The 25,501-nt window shown below is 48.8% G+C and overlaps 1 protein-coding gene across 1 annotated transcript in view; it reads left to right on the forward strand.

Moving 5' to 3' along the window:
- LOC308045953 (cystathionine beta-synthase-like) overlaps positions 1 to 24,765 on the forward strand; it is a gene marked incomplete at both ends in the record, with an annotated part of 31,704 nt that extends 6,939 nt beyond the window's left edge. Inside the window, 15 exons of the mRNA XM_080353519.1 lie at positions 1,706 to 1,860; positions 5,596 to 5,702; positions 8,519 to 8,653; positions 10,047 to 10,126; positions 11,383 to 11,514; positions 12,812 to 12,881; positions 14,156 to 14,247; positions 15,343 to 15,468; positions 16,511 to 16,595; positions 18,215 to 18,320; positions 19,170 to 19,241; positions 20,500 to 20,634; positions 21,187 to 21,295; positions 22,042 to 22,126; positions 24,671 to 24,765. Coding sequence (XP_080209645.1) covers positions 1,706 to 1,860; positions 5,596 to 5,702; positions 8,519 to 8,653; positions 10,047 to 10,126; positions 11,383 to 11,514; positions 12,812 to 12,881; positions 14,156 to 14,247; positions 15,343 to 15,468; positions 16,511 to 16,595; positions 18,215 to 18,320; positions 19,170 to 19,241; positions 20,500 to 20,634; positions 21,187 to 21,295; positions 22,042 to 22,126; positions 24,671 to 24,765 — 1,584 coding nt within the window. The remainder of the gene's footprint in view (positions 1 to 1,705; positions 1,861 to 5,595; positions 5,703 to 8,518; positions 8,654 to 10,046; positions 10,127 to 11,382; positions 11,515 to 12,811; positions 12,882 to 14,155; positions 14,248 to 15,342; positions 15,469 to 16,510; positions 16,596 to 18,214; positions 18,321 to 19,169; positions 19,242 to 20,499; positions 20,635 to 21,186; positions 21,296 to 22,041; positions 22,127 to 24,670) is intronic.
- Positions 24,766 to 25,501: the final 736 nt, after the last annotated feature.

A 25,501-nucleotide genomic window follows, 5' to 3' on the forward strand; every position in this document is an offset into this window, starting at 1 on the left:
TCACATGTCAAGCCACAAATTGATTAGATAATCAGGACCCAGCCATAACAGCGTATTGGCTGCTTGCCCAGCCTTTGTGAGTCAGCTGGGCTTTGCAGGCACTGCAGGCAGACCCGGTGTCCAGGAGGGGCAGAGCAGTGGCTTTATGGCCTGGGCTGAAGATGATACTCCACACACCCCTTGTCTTCCGCTATCTATGCTGCTCGTGTTGGCTCCAGCGTCCTCCTGTCAGAAGCCTGAATTATCTTCCTGGAGGACAGGCAGTAGTTACTGTGGATTTCCTGCATCCCTTCACCTTCAGATGGCAGGTCTGGTCCTTCTACAGGCAGTCCTTGGCATTTGGAAATAGGGTATTTCTTCTTTCTGTCATTGGAGGGCTGGGTTGGTTCTATCAAATTCCCAAAATTACATTTTTGCTCTCAATCTGAAGCAAAATGTGGAAGGCAGGTCCAACATCATGCCCTTGAGAATTTCTGCTGTGATACAGCTAATGAGAGCATTACACTTGCTCTAATTGCAAAATGTACCACCACAGTAGTGTAGGAAGATAGGGCAGGCTTTACTGCAACAAGCAGGTTAACATCAACTTTCGTCATCAATCCAGCTGAGACACAAGTCTCCAACCATGATCCTACTGAGCTGTAAGATCCCTTTATTCAACAGAAGCTGAATCAAGGCAAATTCATTTTGTTAACAAGCCAGAAAAGAAACTTCCAAGTACCAAAATCCTGTGTCTTTTCTCCATGCAGCTGGTTTCCTTAGCACAAAGGGTGGCTGATGAATTGCAGAGTGGGTCACACCAAAGCTCCATGTAACCCTTGCTTCTACTATTGGTCAGTAGCAGATGCTGAGAATAAACTATAAAACCAGATTCCTCCTTATCTCTATATCTGCATCAGCAACACAGAGAAATGAGCACAGCAAATTACCATGTTCACACAGTGCAGGTACCATTAGGGCCCCTGTCTTTAAAAGCCACTAATGAACCAGACCTTTTCAAACTTGTTTAGCTCTTTTCTTGTTCCACTTTTAGCTGCTCTGCTCCTGTAGTTGTTCCTGATAATTTGATTTTGCCTTATTATTTGATGCTGTGAAACAAAAAAGTGTTTTTTCAGTCACCTTCTCCAGATCTTCCAGGATTTACAGCCTGTTCTCATTTCCAGTTTGATGAATCCTCTGCTATTTCAGCAGTTTTACTCTGTAACCTTGAGCATCTGTGTTGCCCTTCCCTGACGTTTTGTTTCTATCAGTTATCTTTTTTTCACTCTTAAAACACTCAGATGCCAGAGTAGAGAGCCCACTACCACTGTACAAGTATTCTCAGTTATTGCTGGGTAGACTTATCTGCAGTTTCTTCACTGCTACACTGAAAAATACTGCTCTTGACCAAATAATTAGATACATAGCACCAATTTTTTTAGTGGAGGGGATGCTTCAATATACATGAGAGCAGGGGAAGATTTATAGGAGATGGTGGCCAGAATATGGTTTAACATGTATATGATCTAGTATGCCACTCCAAAAGAGCGACTTTACGCATCTGTAGAATTGGGTTTCTGAAATGGCATAGCAGGGATGCCCCATGAAGCCTGGCTACAGTCTTCACACCCAAATGTAATTTCTTGCTTTCAAAAATTATTGCCCACTTGCCTGCCTGCCCTCTTTTCCTCCTGGGTGACTGTGGGCCTCTATTTCCGCAACACAGGAGACGACCAAGGTGTGCCCGCTCATGAACGGTGGATGTGTGGGGAGTCAGGAAAGCAAAGCTGACAGCACGTGGACTCTTCCCAACTTGCCCAGTAAGTGCACATGGACAGCTTCAATGCCTGCCGCCAAGTCTCCACACTCCTGTATACCCCTGTAAGTATTCCTTTCATTCTTTTTTTTAAGAGTGCAGACAGCTCAGTGTCTTTTTCTGAAGGTGAAGTACAACTGTTACACCAGGCTGGTCATGACCAGAAGTCAGTAGCTTGACAATGTGTTGCATTAATAATCGTTTATTTTCCAGAAGGCAAAACCCACCTAGTACCTCTTGTCCAGAAAGAACTTTCTCACTCCCTTTAATCCTGCAGAAAGATGTGGCTGACTCGAGACTCAGCTCTGTGTTTTTCAGCACATATATGAAAGTGTCTGCTAGTCTGGGGCATCTCATTTTAGAGTCAAGATGAACATATTGTAGAGGTGGATTTTAACCAGGGACTTGTACACTTGTGCAAAGTGGACTCTGTGGGATCTGGTGCCATACAGCAGAAGTGGAGGCACTCCCAGCTGCTGAGCACTGGAGGATCTGCAGTAATGGATCTCCCAGCTGTAGTGTAATGCATGTGTACACCCCAAAGCTCTTGCACCCATCCTGTTGTACAGCACAGTCAGTAGCAGCCATGCAGTCACCAGCCATGCAGCTCAGCTGCCCTTGTTCATTCAAACAGTCCAAGGCTGTGTGTAAGAAGGTTTCTAAGTACTAGCAATCCTCAGTGATGGCTAAGAGACCTTCATGAAAACGGATTACCAGGGCCTGGACTTTTAAATAAGCAGAAAATGGCCCATGCAGAGGTTGGCCACTGTGTGTAAATGACTCAAGAGCGCAGTTCAAGGTGAAGTGTTTGCTATGAGCAGTTCTTCCCTCACAGTAGTAGGTTTCCTCCCAGGGCAAGGTAAGTCTGTCAAAGTGCCCAGTCTAGACTGGATGAAAGGTGCTTTAATGGCCCGATGAACCAGGCCCAGACAAGCTATTAAAGATAAGGCTGTCCTATAAATGTCAGGAGAACTGCAGACATGTCCCTGCTGTGCCAAAGATGTAAAACATGAATTCAGCTCCACCATGTGAGGAACTGGAGCCTGTGGGAGGTGCGGCACTGCTCCTGGTGGACACCTGCTAGCTGGGAGCTGGCTGTGGGGGCTTCATATGACAAACCAGGCAGGACACAGCCAGATCGCAGCCATCACCATGTGCGAGGCCTCAAACAGCCCATGGGTCTGGCCCATGAAGGACAAGTGGGCTCCACAGCCTCAGAGCTGATCCAGCAAACCTGCACCCAGGCACTCACCCACTGTGATCCCTGCAGCTAGTATCTGAGGGCAGGATCAGCTCTTTTCAGTTTGGGGGTTTTATTTTGTTTTGGTCAGTCACCATGCTGAGCAGGATAACGTTCTTGGGTTTTAGCAATTTAGCATCACAGGCAGCAAGGCGGGGAAGGTGCCAGGTCCTTCCCACACCCAGCCAGGAGTTTTGGGGTAGAAACAGAGGATGGGGTCTGGCAAGAAGACAAGATGCTATTTTAATTAAGAACATTAATTATTTCTGTCTTCCCAAAGATACAGAGGTGGATTGGTTCTGATAGTCCTTGAGGCAGTTCTGACCCACTATAATATCAACAAGAATCACTTAGTTTGCCAGGCCTATTTTTATAGAGGGACAGTCGCTATGGCTGGTGGCAATGCAAAAAAGCAGTCCTGTTTCTGGTTACCACCCTCTCCTTCCCCGCATGGCTCCCCTTGGCATGCAAGGCAGCACAGGTTGCTTTCTCTTTCCCCTTCCCCTTCCCTTTCCCTTTCCCTTTCCCTTTCCCTTTCCCTTTCCCTTTCCCTTTCCCTTTCTCCTTCCCTATCCATTTCCTCTTCTCCTTCCCCTTCCATTTCCCTTTCCCCTTCCCCTTTCCCTTCCCCTTCTTCTCTTGTTCCTCTTCCCCTTTCCCATTCCCTTCTCCTCTTGTTTCCCTTCTCCTTCCCCCTCTTCCCTTCTTCTCTTGTTCCCCTTCCCCTTCGTCTCTTGTTCCCCTTCCCCTTTCCCATTCCCTTCCCCTCTTGTTTCCCTTCCCCTTCCCCCTCTTCCCTTCTTCTCTTATTCCCCTTCCCCTTCGTCTCTTGTTCCCCTTCCCCTTTCCCATTCCCTTCCCCTCTTGTTTCCCTTCCCCTTCCCCCTCTTCCCTTCTTCTCTTATTCCCCTTCCCCTTCGTCTCTTGTTCCCCTTCCCCTTTCCCATTCCCTTCCCCTCTCGTTTCCCTTCCCCTTCCCCCTCTTCCCTTCTTCTCTTGTTCCCCTTCCCCTTCTTCTCGTGTTCCCCTTCCCCTTCCCCGTTCCCTTGCCAGGCTCCAGTACAGCACACCATGGAGCTGCACAGCATGTTTCTGCGCCACATCACACCTTGCTGGCGTTCAGAGGGCATGGTATCCTCTTGTTTGGCACAATTACTGGCTGATGGTAAATAACTGGTTTTGCTTGCTTCTCTTGAGCTGAATTCCTGCAATCTAGATGTGTAATGTAATAGACAGGTCACTCTCTTGAAAGTTAGGCTCTAGTTGCACACTGCTTGAAGGAGCTGGAGCCTCCTGGTGCCATGGCTCAGCCCCACTGAAATCCCTGAGCATTTTGGTGGATTTTAGAGCAGATGGAAAAATGCTGCAGCTGTGGGGAAGCTCATTTATTGAGTTATTGCCTTACATTTACCAGTATTCAATAGAGGTTGCAGTGTGTGCGCAGTGACACTTTCCATGGAGACAGAAGCAACACTGTATGTGTAATACTCCATAATTTCTGGGCTTGAGATGGAAGGAGGCTGCCTCCTTCTAGTAGTAAAAAACTACTAACCCTGTACTCCTGCAAAACAAGAAGTGTTTATATCACACTTGCAAAACCTGGAGGGAGGTGTGTGTGTGTGTGTGTGTGTGTGTGTCTTTAAATGAATCAGCATGTCATCTCTGCTCCGTATGGACTTTCTGTGAGCAGACAGCCATCTGCCTGGCTGTGATAGCAGACAAGGATCACTTGGGTTCAAGGTTCAAAGGATGATAGTAGGCGAGAGCTGTGCAAAGGAGAGCTGAGCAGTGAGGGAGTGGGTCCTTGTCACCCCACTCAGAGAGACGTGCTGGCGCTCAACCAGGGTCGTTATGTTTGTGGCCCCAATAAACTCAGCCTTCATCAATCTTTTCCCTATGTCTTTTTAATAGTTCAAGGACACAATTTTCCTGGCTGCGTGGCAAGATGCATTTGGTTGCATGCTGGGCAAACAAGTCTTTTCCATTCTGGTTGCAATTGCTGTGACGTGGTTCTTGGCTTCTGCTAGAGCCTGGCTGAGACAGGGAGGGTGGATCACACTGATCCAAGAGCTCAGTTTAATTATTTGCAAAAAACCCTCCAGAGTCTCCTGTGGCCTGGGCCTTTCTGATGGCTTGGAGCCATCCTTGCAAGTCTGGAAGTCCTGGCCAGACAAACAGTAGTTGGCCCAAGGAGAGCTGAAAATATGAAATGCAGAGGTGGTGCTGGGTAGGATGGAGGAAAGAGGAAGACCCATGTACCGTGCATGGCCTTCTGGCTTTCTCACCCTCTACATAAAATCCCAAGGCTTATCAGCTCTTCTCACCTCAGTAGTTATAAGCCTGGCTGAGGGTCTTGCAGAATGAGACATTTCAGAACAGCACTGAAAACTACTTAGTTTGTTTTTTATGCAAAAGAATTAATAACGTTGTTAGAGTGATGGAAAACTATAACTAACTCCTGTTGCCATTAATTGTTGATGACGACCTTTTCTCTTGGAGTTGTGGTGTATCTCAGTGGTCTTGCTAAAGTTGCTGAAACCTCACTCCTGCATTATTTCAGGCCAGAAGAAACAAAGATCCTGCCCAACATCCTGAAGAAAATTGGCTGCACCCCAATGGTCCGAGTCAACAAGATTGGGAAATCCTATGGGCTCAAGTGTGAACTCTGTGAGTGTCCCCTTTCCACCATTTTTTTCCATGCCACGAGGTGAGGGTGAGGGGCAGTGTTGGAGGGGGGCTTCAGAAGAGGCTCTGTGGAGACCAAGCAGAGATGGGGAGGGCCAGATGCAGCACGTGTTGGGTAAGCTTATTGGGTTACACTACAAGTAATTTATCAGAAGAAACAGGGTGCTTTCAAGCTGCAATGAGCAGGAAGCTAATGGTAGTGGAGGCACCTCTACCCCTAGATAAATGCAGCACAAGCTCAGAGTGGAGCTGGGCTGAATTTGGGAATGAGTGGATGACAACACGGCAAGGGGCAGGGATGCTGCAGTACGCCTGGTAGCACATGGTGTGGACAGGAGAGACTGGCTGAGCCTTCCCAAAACGTGGTGGCTGGGACAGGGTGAGGGGCACAGTGGGACCCTTCCCACAGCCTGCCCAGGCAGAAGGAGCTGCAGAGAGCTGGGTTTATCAGCCACACAGGTACTAGGTTCTGGTGCTAAAAGCCAGGCCAAGGTGCTAGCTGCAGGGACAGGTTTTCCTGCAGAACCCAAACCCCCTGAGGGGATGTTAGTGTAGTGCTGGTGCTGTCTCAAGTAAAGGTTGTTTTTAGCCTGCTCCCCTATGGAAATAAGGATGATGTGATTAGGCTGTCTCTGCATATATGGGCTTTTCATTCTCCTTTGCTGTAACTTTGGTTGTCCTCCAGTACTCAGTACTGGTGAGGCCACACCTTGGATCCTGTGTTCAGTTTTGGACCCCTTACTACAGGAAAGACATTGAAGTGCTGAAGAGAGTTCAGAAAAGGACAATGAAGCTGGTGAGGAGCCTGGAGCACAAGTCTGATGAGGAGCAGCTGAGGGAACTGGGGCTGTCCAGCATGGAGAAAAGGAGGCTGAGGGGAGAGCTTCTCACTGTCTACAACTACCTAAAAGAAAGTTGTAGCATGGAAGGTGTTGGTCTCTTCTCCTGAGTAGCAAGTGATAGGACAAGAGGAAAAGGCCTCAAGTTGTACCAGGGGGGGTTTAGACTGGATATGTGGAAAAATTTCTTCCCTGAAAGGGTTATCAAGCATTGGAACAGGCTGCCCAGGGAAGTGGTGGAGTCACCATCCCTGGACGTGTTTAAAAGACTTATAGATGTGGTGCTTAGGGACATGGTTTGGTGCCAGAGTTAGGTTAACAGCTGGACTTGATCATCTTGAGGGCTTCTCCCAACCAAAATTATTCTACCATTCTAACTTTCAACCCTATTTAATTAATGTCAGCCAAACTGGGCAGAAGGACAGTAAGATTCAGGCAGTAAGACTGATGAGTGTCATGTAGCTGTGTAGGAAGGAGACCTGGTGAGCGCTCACACCCAGCAGAAGGGCACAGCAGGACCTTGCGATCCTGTGTGGCAGCAGGGATTCCACCTGGCAGCCAGCGCGCCCCGGCCAAACAGCCACACAGAACATGTTGTGCCCTCTGATCAGATCCCTTCTCAGGATCTGGGATCCTCAGGCCGCTAACCCTGCAGCCTCAGTGTTGCACCACCTCTTGCTTTGCAGAATGAGGCCTCAGGGAATGGTAGGGGACCGTGGAGCAGAGGTGACAGAGGCGGGAGGGCAGGACTGCAATGTCTGGTCCACCTCTGAAGGAGTCTATTCCTTGGAGAACGTCTTGCTGTGGAAAGCACCTAACGGGAGTGAGAGGACTTGGTGCAAACAGCAGTGAGGAAGCCAGGGAGACTTTGCTGGGATGATGTCTCCCTCCCCTGGTGCAGGAGGGAAAGGAGAGCAGGACAGGCAGAGCAGCTGCACGGTGCTCTCTGAGCTGCAGGTCAGCACAGAGCCTCTTACCAAGCAAACACAGGAATGCCGGCAGCAGTTCTGTGTCAAGGAAGCAGTTGTGGTTGGACACAATAACCTTGTAATCTTTCTACCACCAGGGATCTCTGAGTAGCTGGTAGTTTTGCATTGTAGAATGTAATGATGAGCACAAGATTTTCTTCCCCGTTGCTCTGGCTGCTCAGGTATCATCGAGTTGATTGTCAGCCTGAAGTAGCTGTCTCTGCTGGGATGAAGTGAGTGACACGCCCACAGTACCCATTTCTCCCTGTTGCTCCTAAAACAGAGCTTTGTACCATCAGTTAAGATGTATATGCTCATCAAAACCTTGATATGAAGAGTCCTCCCCCAAGCACTAGCTGTGGGGGGGGCCTGATTAGTAACAGTTTGAGCGAGCCTTGAAAAGTCTCTGTTACTTGGATCTTGGTAGCTCAGCTAAGAAAGCATAATTTTGGCTGACACTTGAAAGTGACCTTTCTATTGTTTGCTTTTCTTTACGGCACCACATTCAGGACTACAGATCATCCCTACAGAAGGGTGCCTTTTTAGATACCTGTTGATAACAGTTATGGCCCAGGAAAGACCATAAGACTATGCTGTCAACTCTGACAGTACCTTGCTCAGAGAAAAGTCCTCAAGGCATGGCAGCAAGGTACATCGTACTGGTGTGGGACCTTCCCCCTAGCAACCACTGTATGTCCCGTTGATTTTAAACACAACTTGGACTTAACAGGCCTGCCCGCTGCCTTCAGGGTGCTTCAGGTAGATGAAACATGGGGGAAAGATGGACTATGGGCAGGTACACTTGTGGGTAATCCCATGACAAGCTGTGGCACTCTGTAAGCAGACAGTGGATGTGCTTCCCTCCAGCAAAAGACCCTCCCACAGGGGAGGAATGGGTGTCCTCAAAGACCACAGTGAGGGCTGGGGGAGCAGGGAGCTGATGTTCCCAGCTGCAGCTGGTCAATGACAGAGCCTCACCTTTCATTTCCAGTGGCAAAATGCGAGTACTTCAATGCAGGGGGCAGTGTGAAGGACCGCATGAGCCTGAGGATGGTGGAAGATGCGGAGAGAGCCGGGATTATAAAACCGGGAGACACACTGATTGAAGCCACTTCAGGAAACACAGGTGGGAAGGGCAGGGATGCTCCCTTCACTGGGGTACCGGGCAGGGTGGTATCTCTGATGCGCTGCAAGAGGGCTAGGGATCTCAGGAGCTCTTGCACTGCCAATTACAAGGTCAGCTTGAGGCTCCATGGCTCTGTTTCCATCCTCCCCTTGGCTTCCCTCCCGGTGGCTGCAGGTGGCCCGGGGTTCTGAGATGCCTCACGGCTGAAATTCCTGAGGGCCTGTGAAGGTCCTGTGCCTGTGCCAGGTTACCTTGCAGCAAGGTAAACAGCCTCGGGAGCTGGAGAAGCTGGGGCAACCCCAGGCGTTTTCAGGCTGGGAAGCTCTTGGATATTCAGAGGTTTCCAGAGAGGGCTTCCCTGACAGGCTGGAACATAAATAATCTGTTTTTATTCCTGGTCACTGTCATCATGTTCAGGCACTAGATGATGATGGGGTACAAGACGAGGGGGCACAACAGAAGAGCGTCCCCTTTCTTTTGCAGCCTGCACAGGACCATTGGTGCAAGTTTCCACAACTCCTTGCTGGTCCATGCAACAGTGTCCCCACCATGTCGGGATGTGCGTGTGCACAGTGTGCTTTCCTGAGAGAAGGCAAGGTGGAGGCTGTCGAGACAGAGCTGAGGCTATGTCTCTCACTGTGCTCCCCGCCTCCCCCTCACTAGCCATGGAAAATGGGGCTCATATCCAGGAATTTTGCTCTGTACCTGCCTGTTTGCTACAGGCACCCCAGAGTCAGCTGCTCTTTCCCGAGACATGGGGCTGAGGGGACCTGTATGACCCTGGTATTGTTCCCCTGGGGGACTGCACTGCCTTTCTGCTCTCCGGGGGGTCACCATGCTCCCTGCAGCAACCCCCAGTGCCCTCTTGCAGGAACACACTGCTCCTACCTTGCCTTCCCCCTCTGGCTGGGGAGCAGCTGGCTCCATCCATCACCCACAGTGAAACTGGAGCAGAGGTCCCCGTTGCCCACAGGGTGACATGTGCAGCTCCATGTGTCCCCTCCCAACTGAGAGCATTTGAGGGGGAGGGGAAGGCACTCCTGAAGGCAAAATCTCTTTCTTGTGTTTTGAAAAACGAAGGAGGAGGCCTGAGCCTCGGTGAGGGAAGGAAAGTGGTGCCCAGCCTTGCTGTTTGCTCTGTGTCATGCTAATAGACTCTTGCAAGCACGAGGGATGCTACAGCTCGGCTCGTCTGATAGCACATCCTTCTGTTCTCCCTGGCACTCCTGGCACATGCCAAGAGGCTCACAGAGGATGCCCTCACCTGTGGGTCGTTCGTGAACATTTATAGGTTATGCTCACCATTGGAAAGAGTACTATAGGAAGCAATATACATCAGTCAGCTTTGTTAAATGCTGTTGTCGACCAGTTGCCTTTCCTCCCCACCAACCAGGAATCGGGCTGGCACTGGTGGCTGCAGTGAAAGGTTACCGCTGCATCACTGTCTTGCCGGAGAAAATCAGCATGGAAAAGGTCAGAGCTCTGTATGGTATTACCCTGCAGCTGGGGAACATCTCCTTCCCTGTCTCTCTCTGCTTCACCCTTTCTAGAGATAGAATGCCCTCTCTTTTAAAGGGTAACAAGCCTTGGTGCACACACTGACATAGCTTTGTAGTTATTAAGATTTCATCTAGATGAAAAAAAAACCCATGCTGTGATGGCCTGGCTGATCATCTAGTGTCAGCAGTGCAGTTGGGGTCACACATTAGCTAAACATGGTGTGTGGCTGCAGAGAAATACAGCAATATTTGCTGTCTGCAAGGGCAAGGGCTGGATGGAGCAGAGGAGAGGGAGGCAGGGCGCTGGGACTCGGCTGTCAGTCCTGCTAACTCCCCCTCTGATGTCTGATGTGTCACTTGGTCTCTCTGTGTCTCTACCGTTTTCTTTAACCTGGAGACACTTATGGTTATCTGAGCCTGCTTTCTTGTGTGGCAGTTAAATTATTTGCATGAGAGCTGATGATCGGGTGAAACTGCTGCCCTGGAGATGGCAGAAACCTTTGCATCGGGGAGCCAAAAGTCTGGCAACTGCTCAGCTGAATGCATGCCAGTGAAGGCAGACCCGGACCCTGACTTGGCTAAAAGCTGAGCCCTTCTCCAAGTCACTACCCTCATTTCAACCTAAATCTCACTTAAGCTCAGTCTGGATCAGGTGGCACCTCCAGCTGCCATAGGCTTCACCTCCAGGTGCCCTGACACTCACCCACCCTTCTCTTTTGATTACCTCTTCTCCCGACAGCCACATGTCTCTGTGAATTAATACCCTTGGGCTGATTTGTAGTTGCTCTTTCCCCATTCTTTGTGAGGGAAGAGAAGGGACAAAGAGAGCTGGGGCAAAGACAGCTTTAAGACCTCTTTGCATGCAGGGGCTCAGACCACACCACCCAGGAGATGCTGCTCCCTTACCTGGTTCCCTCTGCCCCTTTCCCCAGGCACCAAGGAGCACCACAGTGTTACCTACCTCTGCTGTGCCCCCCTCCTGCCCCCCAAGTAGGACAGGGCACAAGGCCAGGCTTGAATACCTGTGCCAGTTTCAGGCAGAAGTTCCTGGGTGCCAGGAGGATGTCAGAGATAGCATAACTGAGAATCGGACATTGTGTCTCCAAATGCTAAATGTCTCCCATGTGCAAAGCTCTTCTGGCATCTGAGGCTGCCATGAGTCTGCAGGTTCGGATTACCAGCGGTATGTGGAATCACTTGCGTTAACATCTACTCTCTTCCCTCCCAAAGATCGATATTCTGAAGGCTCTGGGTGTTCAGATTGTGAGGACCCCATGTGCGCGCTTTGATGCCCCAGAGTCTAACATTCGTGTTGCCTGGAAGTTGAAAAGTGAAATCCCAAACTCTCACATCCTGGACCAGGTAAAAACCATTCCTTCCCTGACTCTCTTTCAAAACACAGTTTATAGTGTGTGCTCCAAGTGTGCTTGTGTTTGGGGACTTGATTTGAACCAGCAACAGAGGCAGATTTCATCAGTGTTTTATGGTATTTGAAATTGAATCGCTCCTCTGTAAAGCACGGTGTGACAGAAACACAATAAGGGACACTTCCAAACTTGTAATACTTCTGCCAAAGCCTGGATGTGGGCGAGGCTGGGTTTTCTTGCACACTTCAAAGGCTCCTCAAACTGCTTCAGATTTAACTTTGACCTAAAAAAAAAAAAAACCCTACTTTTTATGCCTGGCTAGCAGTCTCTGTTCTGCTTAAAAAATGAGCCTCATGCTCTAGAGGGCAAGCACCAGTGATTCACACCAGCAGTTCCTGCAGCACTGGGACTATACAGGAGGGCACTTCTCCCTCCAGTCTGACCCTGCTGCAGGAGCATCCCTATAATGAGTAGGGAGCCCCCACAGTGCAGAAAAGTCAGGGAAGTCCACTCCTTTAAAGAAAAAGGGAGCTCAGTATCTGAATATGTTTTTCAGAAGCAGCCTGCTCTACGGGTGTGAACATGGGGCGCACATATTTCAGTGCTGTACTTGTGTCCCACTTGTAGTAAATCCCTCGGTACACGCAGGGCAACTACTCTGGCCCACAGTTCCCAGCCACCTAACTTGCTGCACTGCCAGCCACAAATGCCCCTAAATGACAAAACAGTTCTCAAAATTGTGCGTGTATATATATATATATATATATAAATAATACTTGAAAGAAGTTTTCTAATTTTTTTTTAGGAGGGATTTTTTTTTTTTCCCGAGCTTTTAGGAGTATCGTGGAACTGTGTTTTCAGTTTTTTCAGGGCAACAGAAAAAGCTAAAAATGCTTCTACTTAAGCAACAGATAAAACACTCAGGAGCTCTCTTGCTTCCAGCAGCTAGCGCTTTAACAAAACCACCAGATCTCACAAAGCCTGGCGATGTGGCGTATGGGACAGCCCCACCACTCCCTAACTAATAGTCACCGACTGCCAAAGAGTGAGTGGTTTTGGGCACACTTCGTCTTCCAATGTGGACAAATCCTTAGAAACCTGTCCCAAAGTGACAACCGGGAGGAATACTTGTGACCTGGCCTGGCCAGGTTGCAGTCTACCTCTTGCCAAGGAGGGGGAGGGAGGGGAGCCTTTGCATGCTTTGGGTAAAGCTCATCAGGAGCTATTGCTGGTTTGGTATCTGACCTGTGCTTCAGACAGTAACTCACGCTGTTCTCTGTTGTAATAAACAGTACCGAAATCCAAGCAACCCCCTGGCTCATTACGACACCACAGCTGAGGAGATCCTGGAGCAGTGTGAAGGTACGGTCTGCGCTGCTGTTTCTATGTGCTGAGGATGTGCAGAGGGCTATAGCCCTCTCTGAGAGACTTGGTTTACGTCATTGATTGTTCTAAATGTCTAGAAATGGCCAAAAGATTCTCTGTAGTTGAAGGCACCCTTGATAATACTGATACGCAGACTGTGGCAGCTTCACATAATCCACTCCAGATCCACCTGAGCCTGCAAGACTTCCCTGCTACAGCCTCCCATTTCAAAAGCCTGAAGGAGGAGACCAGAGGCTTAACAAATTCGGGCTATACCCAAGGAAGAAGAACTCATTTCTCAGAGGCTACAACATCTCTGTGACCTGTTAGCTGAGAACACAAAATGCCCAAGAGGCCTCACTGAGGAATATAAGTCCATCAGGGCATGACAGGCTGCATCTGATCTAGCACACTCATTTGCAAATCAAAATAGACTGAAACTTCACAGACTAATGACATTTGATGTGGCAGCTAGGGGAGTTTAAAGGACTATCCCAGTCCATGTCTGTGCAGATAGAAGTGAAATTTATTGACAGTACTGGGAGGACTGCGAAACGTAAACGGGACTCAAGGGCTGTAGCTGGAGAGAAGTTATCATAACAGTAAAGCAGCTTGGTAGCAACAGGAACAAGAAAGCCCCAGCCTTCCCTCCACTACAATACTTGGATTTGTTCCTACTGGCTGCCAGCAGTGAATTGCAAGTTTCCTTTTCCCAATGTAGCTCTCTCAAACTTTCCCAACATCTCTCTCAAGGACTGACTCTGATTCTGCTCCTACCAGTCCTAATTCAGGATAGTATGACTGATGCCAGTGGTGCTGTATCTAACCGACACTGGTGCCACGGCAGAGCTCTGCCATCTCTCCGCTGTGGATGCTAACGCTAGCTGAAAACTTGTGCCTGTCATTGACATGTGCTGCTACTCACGTGCATGCTTTGCTTCATCATGGTTTGGTTTGAAAGTGCTGAGATCCTCCCTCCCGCTTAAGCCACTAGATGCCAAAGATGCAGGAATCATGGACACCAGTGGGAGATCTGGATGTCACCTTCAGCTCCCTGTGCTGAGGCAATATTAGCTGTGCTCAGATCCTGCAAGCTTATCTAAGCTTCTCAACAGGACAACACTTTGGCCACTAGCATGACTTACAACTACACAGGGTTGTAGCAGCTGCAGGGCACAGTGTCTGTCTCTGCGCAGGGCCCTAAATAAAGGGGAGACTGTGCTGGAGGCCATGCTGAGTCCCTGCACGCCTCTCTCTTCCCTAACTGACAGGCAAGGTCCACATGGTGGTGATGGGGTCTGGCACAGGAGGCACCATCACTGGTGTTGCCAGGAAGCTGAAGGAGAAGTGCCCGGAATGCAAGGTAAGCTGGGAGGCAGGGCTGCGCGCTGGGAGTCCTGCCCCACTTGGGTTTTCCTGCCTGTGCTTTTGATCAAGCCTAACCCCATGGCTCACCTGAACTGGCACTTGTTGTCTCCACTTATTTGTTTTTTTCACAGCGAGCCTGGTTTTTGGTGGAAGCAATTTGATGTTGTGCGCTGCTTGAATTAGATCCACCCGAGTGCCTTAGAAGTCACAGGCTCCATGGCCCCATTACTAATCTCACCCTGCCCTTTGCAGGACAGTCAGATATCCCCTGCAGAAGTGGCTGGCCCAGCTGACAGCAATACTGCTTCTGCTCATGGTTAACCTGGCTGCTGAAAGTTCCTGCTCTGGCACCTCTGTGAGAGGCACAGACTGTGCATGTGCTTCTCATCTGCCCCTGCAAAAGACTCTGTGCTGTCTGGTTGACATCAGTCATAGGTGCTCATTCTGCAGAATCTGTGCTTCAAGGCAGATGGGAGGCTTGTGCGCAATCCCTGGTCCACTAGAAGCAAATTGACGTGGTGTAGACCCAGCCACAGGGGAGCCTGGGCAGGAGATAACCTCACTGACTGCTTGAAGCTGCATGTGGACCAGTGTCACCATCCCTTCGCAAGCTGAATGCTGAGGGAGGCAACCTCAGCCTACACACTGAGCTATAAGCAGCCAGGGAGGTGCCACTATCAGCCAGTACACCTATATGCAGAATGGATGTTTGTGGCCATGGGTTTCCCCAGGTCTGGGCTAGCTGGCTGGCTTTGCACTGGGGCAGATTAAGGAGCACTCACACTATCCTAAGAGTTGAGCTTTGGAAGCAGCAGGCTCTGCCAAAGGGGTTAAAAGAAACACCTTGAGAGTGATAATATTTTAAGCTGCCAGTCACTTCTGCAGCAGCTGAACTCTACCTAGGATGTTCTTAAAAAGCCAGTGGGGAACAAGACCCTTCTGTCCTGGAAGATCTCCATGCTGCCAGTGGATAGGAATATGAATATAATGGGAAGGAAAACATTGTGGTTAAGGGCATGAGTAATGTCTTCCTTTGAGCTGTGTGGTTGACAGTTTCTGAATTCCTTGTGTCCTCTTCCTTCACTCGAAGATCGTTGGTGTAGATCCTGATGGCTCCATCGTTGCTCTGCCCAGTGAGTTGAACAGGACGAACACGACAAACATCGAGGTGGAGGGCATTGGGCACGACTTTATCCCTACTGTCCTTGACAGATCAGTAAGTGGCTGTGTGATAAGAGGCCCCCATTTGATCTCTGGCTTTGCATCCAAGCTGATCCCAAGTCCAGAGGTAGCCAGCTCTGGCCCCTGGCCGTGGCTCATCCCTAAGGCTACTTGTGTGCCTTCCCAGTGCAGAACAAGATGTTGTGTGCGAACTGAGGCCTCAGCCCTAAAGCATCTCTCTGAGTAAATCTGACTATAACTGACCTACGAGGAAAGGTCAATCACAGTGGCAAACGAGGAATATGCCACTGTATCAGCCACTTCAGCTCAGCCTAACCAATATTCAGTGCATGCCTCTTGTGTTATGATCACATAGAAGAGGTCAGTCTGAGGCTGCTCTTCATCACGTTAGTGCTTCCTGAGCCTTTGCTGTTGTAAGCACCACATGCACACAGCAGAAACCCTGCACCATTTATGGGCTGGAAGACAAGATCTAAGCCATGTAAGACAATAGATTGTGAATGTTGTACAGCTTCTTGTCAAGCTTCTTTTCATTCTATCAGTTGCCACCAGGCACAGGGATATAAAGCCCTGACTCAAGCTGCCTGTGCTTCCCTGGCCTCATTCTTAGAAAGGTCCCCCACAACCACAGACCCCAGATTCTTTCTATTTTCTGATGTTGTGTAAACAACATCTCTGCTATTGGTGCATGGCTTTAGAGCTGTGACATGTAATGACCCAACACTGTTTTTGTAGTTGGATCTGATTTTGCCTGGTAAAATCTGGACCATTAGTGTAGCCTAGCCCAGGACATCATGCACACCACTCCCTCTTCTGCGTCCTAACTTTGGGCCTGTCAGACATTCCCAGCTCTTCAAGGAAAGGGTGCTGGCTGGAAAGGCTGGCAGGGGTGCCCGCAAGCAACGTCACGCCCTCTGAACCAAGGATGCCTTGACAAATGCACTTGCTTTCAACAAGTGTGGAAAGCAACTCAAAGCTGCCAGATGTTGTAGGTGTCAATAGCATAGCATGCCTCAGAGGGTTGGCACAGCCTGAAATAACACTGCCAAGACCCAACCTTCTTGCTTTCTCTTCAGGTGGTTGATCAGTGGTATAAATGCAACGACAGAGACTCGTTCCTCATGTCTCGCAGGCTGATCAGAGATGAGGGATTATTGTGTGGTAAGCATCAATGACAACAATTGATTCTTTTAACAAACTTCATGAACACCATCCTTTTGACACCAAACAGCTTTGGGGTAGGTGCTCTCTGCATTTTGTATCTGCTGTAGGTTAAAGGTCTGAGTGGCCGGACCCTGAGCTAGGTTGCTGTAGACTTCAGACGTGTGGCAGTGAGTCCATGGTCTGGGATCTGACTCATGGGCCGCAGTAATTATAGAAGCAATAACTCTCCTCTTACTGAAGCACTGTTGCGCATGGAACTGGATCTTCAGGCCCATCTCTGTGTGGTGTAGTGTTACCCACGCTGAAGAGAGGATTAATGGGACTTGGGGCAGGACAGGTGGGCTAAAACTGTCACTCCACTAACAGCTCTGTAAGGCTGCACTCTGTCATTGAACAGTTGCCACACTAGAGGTGCCAGGTTTGGACCAGGAAAGTTTGAAAATAAAGAAAGTGTAAGATGTTCTTACTGAGTATTTCTTCCTGTGCCAACAAGCTGTAAGTGATCCCACTGGCTTTCCAAAATGAACAGGTGCCCTCAGAGAGACCCTGCCTGTACCCTAAGAGCCTGAACGCAGCATCAGCCTTTTTTCAGCTTTTCCTGCCACTGAGCAGGTAGCTATATATTTGTCTCCAGGACCAGACAATTTGCAGGCTTGTAGTTACAGCTGATAAAAGTCCTGCCTGCTCACATCCAGGGAGTTTTGAAAAACTTCAGGCCATTGGTAATGAAACACATGAATGTTGATTTAACCTAGCAGGCACAGAGTCATTGTGTTTCAACAGAAACCACTTGCTGAACTTAACTATAATTTGTGAATAGCTTCATGTTCTCTGAACTGCATTTTTCAGGGCTGTTCCTCATTTGTTTGAAAAATGTGACCCAGTGCTAATTAGCCTGCTGTAAAATACGTGCTGCCTTGAATGCAGTGTGTAATTGGCACACAGTGGAATGTGTTTGACTTCCAGTACTCAAACTACCAGTGGAAGAATTGCCTCCGTAAAGCAGGGACCTGCTTTCCCTACGTGCTGCAAACCACATGCGTGCACACAGACACAGGGAGTGTTTAAGTCTTCTCATCACGTTGGCCTGGTATTCCAAGCATGAATGTAATGTTTATGGTTTTTTCAGTCTTTACAATGCATTTAAAGCAAATTTTTGATTGCCAAATATGTCAGGAAGAAGCTCTAGATTTGGCATGGTCTTCTCCTCACCTAAATGAAGGTTATGGCATGGGCAGCAGTGGTATGAATGTCCCCATATTGAATCTTTCAGCCCTTGGACTGCCCACAGAATCATCACAAGAAGTGGTTCGTGAAGTTCCTGAGGTGACTCTTATGCTGCCTCAAAAACCCATGGCCAAGAGCCACCATATCCACATCCCTTCTGTCCCTTGCCTCTTCCCAACCCTAAACCCTACAAGGCTGTGGGGCCGATTGTCCTCCCACTCCTAGCATCTTGAGCTGCCCTGGTGTACAAGGTGCCACCTCTGCTACTGCTTTGCCTGGGTGCCACCGCGCTATTAGCTGGGACAGTACCGTGCCCCCCACACTGGGACTGTGGCCCTGCTCCCTGGGCAGCTCCAGCTCTTATCTCTCTCTTCTCGGTACCCATCCAGGCGGCAGCTCGGGTAGTGCCATGTCCGTCGCTGTGCGGGCTGCCAAGGACCTGAAGGAAGGTCAGCGCTGCGTCGTCATCCTGCCCGACTCTGTCAGGAACTACATGTGAGTTTCTGGCTTCCTCCCCTGCTTTCCAGCATTGGGGTGGGAGCTCCCACAGCTGCCTCCCACACTTTCTGCATATGGCCTGGGCTGGGGCCGTGGGACCCCTCAGTGACATGAGCTTAGCACTGCTGAGCCCGGGTGGTGTGGGCTGCTGGAGAACCACCCCAATAATTCAGGCCAGACATGAGGAAGAAATTGTTTACAATAAGGGTGGTGAAACCCTGGCCCAGGTTGCCCAGAGAGGTGGCAGATGCCCCATCCCTGGAGACATTCCAGGCCAGGCTGGACAGGGCTCTGACCAACCTGATCTAGTTGAAGATGTCCCTGCTTATGGGAGGGGGTTGGACCAGATGAGCTTTGAAGGTCCCTTCTAACCCAAACTATTCTATGAATCTATGATTCTATGATTCTAGCTCTGATAGCATGGCACTTGGAGTGAGCCCAGAGCTGGGAATCTCCCCGGAGCAGCTCACAGGAAACAAACAAACAAACCAACCCACAATAAAATGCACAACAGGGAGAAATAGCATACTACTCCATGGCAAGCACCAGGAACTGGGTGTTGGGGGACTTTGGTTTTATTTCCTCTTGTCACTGACTTACTGCACGGAGCAGGAATCAGTCAAGCTATAGTTTTTGAACTTGCATGCCTAAAGTTAGGAAGATAAATAGCTGACGTGCTTCTAAGAGTTACTGAGCACCTACAGCTCCTGTTGACCTTAAAAGGCGCTAAGAGCAGCCAGCTGCAAAAATCATGGGAGCCCCGGGGCAGTGTTGCAGTCTAGTGCATGAAACAAAGCACGACTTCTTCTGGAAGGCTCAGACTTGCTCTTTGTTGGTGATTTCTAGGTCCAAATTTTTGAATGATAATTGGATGACAAAAAACGGTTTCCTAAATGAGGTCCAGGAACACAAGCCTTGGTAAGACAACTTCTTTGGTATAAGCTGTGATAAGGGAATCAGCTTTCTGAGTCTGTAAATTATCTTCAAAGGAAAATGTAATCTTTTAGTATTTAGAAAAAATGCACTGAAGTCCTGATGCCTCTGGGGAGGCTGTAATGTCAGCTCCCTTCTTTTGAGTAGTCAGATATCCAAGTTCTCCAGTCAAAGTCTGTAAAGGAGCCACTTCTGTCCTGAAGTTGCTGAACTACTCCCATGTGGCAATCATTGTCCAGGCCACCTAAACCCTGCCGAGCAGAACAGCTGTGGTGGACATCTAGCCCCATTCAAAACCTTCTCTCTTTACTCTACAACTGATGTTCAAAGGAACATTGGGCCAGAGGGAAGATGGGTCCCTCCTGTAGCAAGCACTCTTTCAAACGGCTCTCGAGGTTTTTTCAGGCAGGGAACAATCCATTTTCATTTTCCAGAGCTGTGGGACAGAAAAGATTACCAACTCAGCACACCATGGGGAAAGAGTCCCCTCAAGTCATGGAATCACAGACAAACTGCTGGTGCCAGTTGATATGTGGCTGGGCAAAAGCTGGTTGTTTAGAAAGCATCTAGTCCCACGTTAAAGAGCAGGCCTTATTGATGTCACCTGCTCCTTTGGGTTACTATAACCAAAGATTATTGAAAAATATTTCTTAAAAACTTAATACATTTCCAAGGCCTCTCATGCCTAATTAGAATTGCTATTGGCCCTTCCGGCCTCTATCATTGCCTGGCCTTTTCTGTAAAGACAAATGTCTGAGCTGAGTTGGGAGCTGCTTGTGGTCCCCAGCAAAGAAGCATGGCTTGTCCCTCATAAGTCACATGAACATCTCTGCCAGGCTCTCTCCCGGAGAAGCTGCAAATGCTGCCTTTTGAGGACCAAGGATGCAAACTAAAGAAATGAAACTGACAGGCCTCCTCCACTCATGAGTTTGAAGTGAATGCCTCAGTAGCTTCCTTGGATTCAGGACAGCTCAGCAACTTGCTGACTGCTCGCCTCAGCCGTGCCTCTGACTCTGAAGTTGTATGAACACTGGGTGTGGGGAAAGCTTGGCTTCAACAAGACCTGGTCATGGTGGAACTGTAGTGTTACTGCTTTTGGGGACAGGAATGGGGTGAGCTTTGCAGGCAGACAGAATATCTCTGTGTGGGTGGTCTCACCTCTACTAGCCTTGCCTCCCTGAACAAGGCTCACAGCTGCACAGCAGAGGGTAACAGCTTGGTACTGCCATTTGTCTTCCAACAGGTGGTGGAACATCAAGGTGCAGAAACTGAATCTCTCAGCCCCTCTCATTCTCCTCCCAGAAGTCAGCTGTCAAAAGGCAATTGAGATCCTCCAGGAGAAGGAATATGACCAAGCTCCTGTTGTTGCTGAATCAGGGTAACTATTTTTACTCATTACTGAGATGGCCATTCCCACGGGAAGAACAGCCACGATGAAGCTAAAGAGAAAGCTGCATTTACTTATCCAGTGACGGGGCTCTTGTGTTAGATTTTGTGATGCATATTTTTTAAATATTATCATCTGCCTCCTTGTGAAGATTCATCAAGAAAGCTCCCTATAAGTGAGCTAGTTAAGGTCAATGCCAAATCCAGTACCTACTGGATTCAGCAGATGTTGATTCAGTGCACAAGCAAAGGGAGGCCAGAGGAGAGATAAGGGCTGGGTGGGAAACCCACTCAGATAAGCAGCTGGAGAGGCCACAAGATATACTTTTTGCAGCTGCTGGGTCTTGGACTGCAATAGAAGACTTTAACTGCTGTTAAACCAACAGCTTGGTGAGGACAAGGATCTTGTTCTGCTCAGATGAGCAAAAATCTGATGGCAGCAGCAATTTAGTCACTGACTTCAAGGGGAGCAGTTCAGCCCCTACATTAAATGTGTGCCTTACCTCAGGTCTGACCTTTTGGAAAACTCCCTGTTCCCTTGCAGACTTATTTTGGGAATGGTGACCCTGAGCAACACCCTCACCTCGGTGCTGAGTGGAAACGCACAGTTCTCAGACCCTGTTACGAAGGTCATCTATGACCAGTTCTCAAAGGTACCACTAAGGCTGTAACTGGTGTCAACTGCTTTTTGGGGACAGAGAAGGGGGAAAGTTGCACCATGACCCTGAGGTGTGAGAGGAGCTAGGAGAAAAGACAGAAAGGTGAAGGTAGAGAGAGATGGGGAAGGCAATGGGGATGTCATGGAGATGAGAGTAAGTATAGGCACCTGCAAAAATGCTGCCAGGCCTGTGGGGTTCAGACGTGGAAGCTTTCACATCAGGGGCAAAGCGTGTGAATGTCCACCCCCTTTCTGACATTGCCAGAGGATTTCATCCAGCCAGGGATCGTCCCCCTCGGAAAGCACAGCCCAGACATTCCCAGGGCTCGGCAGGGCTGGGGCAAGAGGCCCGGGCTCTGATGGGACACAGGGCAGGTCCTGTGGGTGTGCAGGGGAGTGATGGCTGGTCGGATGGCCATCAGCCGTCCAGAGATGGAGTGAGGTAAATGGATGGTGTTTTAGGGGAGTGGGAGCCATTACCCCATGCTGGTCCATGGAGGCCCTTTGGTCTGGGAGGAAACAGCGCTGTAATTCAGCTACAGCAAAGGCAGGTTTGCAGGTTGCCTGCATCCCCTCCCATCTCTCCAGAACAGTGTGGGTGGGTGAGGTGTGTCTGATCCTGGTCCAGCTGGCTGCCACCCTGCGAATTCAGGGCTACAGACAGAGACAGCATCCCTGATGCTGTCCTTTCAATGTGAAGTGAAATGTAGAATGGCTTTTTTTTTTTTTTGTCCTTTTTAGATTGGCCTGGAGGACAACCTTGGGAAGCTTTCCTGCATCCTGGAAAATGACCATTTTGCTATTGTTGTATATGAGCAAATCCAGTGTAGGTATCTGCAGGAGCACTGTACAGACTTTGCACAAATGTTTGAGAGGGGAGAGGGAAATTCTCAAGCTGAGCTTGCACAGCTCCTCCACATGTGCAGCCCCTGAGCCTCTGCAGGAAGGATTTCTGCCCTGTGGCTCTGCAAAGCCCTGGAACTGCCAACTATTTGCCCATTTCCTTTCCTGACACCGTAGGGTTGAGAGGGTGCAATCTTAACCACAGGAGCCTGGGACCAGCACACTGCGGGATGTGTGTCCTGCAGGAGCACTTCCCAGATCCTGGCCATGGGACCTACATTGTCCCCCCATGCAGGGGTGATGCTGAAGCACCCAACAGCTCCATACCCTCTTCTCATCTCACAGCTTTCCATGGAAACCCACTTTTGAGGTTGCAAAAGTATTTATTATTGGATCTCATTTAGTCCCCTCCTCTGACAGCTGCAGTGGACTGCAGGCAGCAGCTTGGAGCACAGTGCCTTTACTGTACAGATGTAGGTTCTGGACTCTAGTATTTGTTTAGTCTTTTGACCTTGCTGGTTGTGGGCAAGAGAGGAAACATGGGGGACATGAGGGATCTCCACAGATTCAGTATCCCAACGGCAAGGTCGAAAAGAGCTCTCTGGTACGTTAGATAAATCTTAGATGGAATTCAGACATGTAGGTGTAAAGGCAAAAACTACACAGCCTGCATCCTACTGCTTAAAGACCTCATGCTGTCCATGACCAGAGGCTGTGCCATCTTCTCTCAGCACCACTGTTCTTGCTACCCTTGGAGATGCAGCCAAGAGATGTCCTCATGCCTGCGTGCCCCAGGGGTTCTTGGTAAATTGATATGCTAAGGGGCCTTGCATGCTGGGTGCTATCAGATACCTACCCTGGAGGTCCAGGGTGAGTCAAGAAAGCTGAAGATAACTGTGTGGGACTGTGGGCAAGCCCTGTGGTGGGGCACGTGAGTCAGGAGCCACAGTACACACTCGTGTGTGGCCTGGGACATCTGTGTATAAGCCATACCTGGATCACGGCTGGGCATAGTGGTGCTCTGCCAATTCAGAAGCACCATTAGACTAGTCCTATAAAGCAGCTGTACCAGGAACTTTGGTTTATTCTCAAAACACTGTACAGCCACCCTCTCCTTGGTGAAGCAAATTGACTCACTAGAGTCATGTGCTGTAGGACCACATTAGGTTGCTGACACATCCATAGCAGCAGGGGTCACACCTTGTTGCTCCTCTGACCGAAACAGGTGTGGTAACAGATGCTGTTCTGCAAATCTGACCTAATGCAACTTTGCAGTACAATTATAACATAAAACTTCTACAAGTACAAATTTGGCCTTATCTTGAGGGAGTTGCGTTGTTTAAAGTGTTAGCAACATCAAAAAGCAGTCAGATGACCCATGTTTAGGTCTTCTAAATTAGAGCCAAAGGGTGTGATTTGATGGGATTACACACACACTGAACATGCAAAGCATTCCTATGGTGCTCAGCATGTGATACTGCACTGTATCGACTCCCAGCAAAGGGCTGTTTGCTGAACTCAGGACCTCGAAACCGACTGTGCGCAAACATCCCAACCCCTCTGCTTGTACCTCCGTGGTCAGCCGCCACATAGCCCCATCGATTCTAACGCTGGCTTGCAAGTCCAGCCATGTTCCCACAAAATGTTGCAAACAAAAGTCAGTAATTCAAAACTGCCTTTGATGCAAATTTCAAATTCCCCCACCAAAAATAATGCCAGGCAGAATTTCCTCTCTCAGCTATGCTGACATATGATAACAGAAATCTAATTAGTATCACATTTTTTATATAAATTAAGTGGTATCTGCAAATTAAATGATACTCACCAAAAAATATCGGCCAGCTGTATGCAGTGCCTCTTGCTCTGGTTTTCAAACAACACCTGTTTTCTTTTCCAGAGCTGCTGTTTTAATGCTGTCATGGTTAACCCTTTATTTATTACTTTCTTCCCAGGCCTTCAGAGCATGCATTTTATCTTGTGTTTGGACTCTGGTGGCTAGTTTAGTTTTTATTTAAGAAAACATTTATCAGATAGTTAAAGCAATTGCTGCAGTGCTGTTTTATTAATGGAAGTGTAAGACATTATGAGAACAGAGACGAAAGTGTGTCCCTGCTGCTCTTAAGGAGTGTCATTAGCTTGACTTGAAAAGTTTTGTGGTGATAGAAACAGGACTGGAACAGAAGTTTAGTAATAACAACTGGGAAATTAAGTTTCCTGCTCTGGTAAAGGGTTCATTATTTGCAGCGAAAACCTGCCTGACGTGATCCCAGGCTGAGGCTGCATCAGTCATTTCTGTTGAGGCAGAGCAGAGACAGCTGCTGTATCCATTAATGTTTTATTTTAATAAATGAATAGCAGCCTCTGCAAAGCTGGGGGTGAGGAGGGCGCTTGTTTGCTTGTTTTGATATGGCTTTTTGTTTCATTTTGGTTTTGGTTTGGTTTTGGGTTTTTTGTTTGTTTTTGGTTGTTTGGTGGTTGTTTTTTATTTGTTTTTGTTTCACTAAACTGCTATTTTCTGTGCTCACAGTCAATGGAAATGGCAGTTCCTTCACGAAGCAGATGGTGTTTGGTGTGGTCACAGCGTTAGACCTCCTCACCTTCATCAGCCGAAACGAGAAGTAGCAGAGCATCTTGGCTGCACCCCACTCTGCTCCTCTGGCAGGGCCAGGCATGCCGCCCCAAGCCTGAGACACCCGGCTGAGGGTGCTTGCTGGTCTCATGCAGCTGATTGTTTCTCAAAATGACTAGGTGAAAATTGTAATGTAATAACTATTTGTCTGCTAAATGCCACCCAAAATGTCACTAAAGAGAAGATAACTAAAGAAATTGCCATGTGTTGTTGCATGGAACGTCCCAGTGCAGGAGAGGTAACACAGGGGGAGGGTGGGGATGGGAAAGGGATGATTGAACTTTACTTAAAAGGGACTTATAAGAAAGATGGGGACAGACTTTTTAGCAGGGCCTGTTGCGAGAGGACAAGGGGAATCATTTTAAACTGAAGGAAGGGAGATTCAGGCCAGACATGGGGAAGAAATTTTATACAATGAGGGTGGTGAAACACTGGCCCAGGTTGCCCAGAGAGGTGGTAGATGCCCCATCCCCGGAGACATTCCAGGCCAGGCTGGACGGGGCTCTGAGCAACCTGATCTAGTTGAAGATGTTCCTGCTCATGGCATGGGGGATGGACTAGATGAGCTTTGAAGGTCCCTTCCAACCCAAACCACTCCATGATTCTATGGTTGTTATCACCCAGATTTTAGCAGGTGGGGGGTTTTGGTGTGTTTTCCAGCAGTAGGTACCGGTGCACTGTTAGTGTTGCAGCTGCTGCAAATCACCCTGGTCCCACTGGGGCTGGACC

Source organism: Nesoenas mayeri, assembly GCF_963082525.1.
Source record: "Nesoenas mayeri genome assembly, chromosome: 1".
Taxonomy (NCBI): Eukaryota; Metazoa; Chordata; class Aves; order Columbiformes; family Columbidae; genus Nesoenas; species Nesoenas mayeri.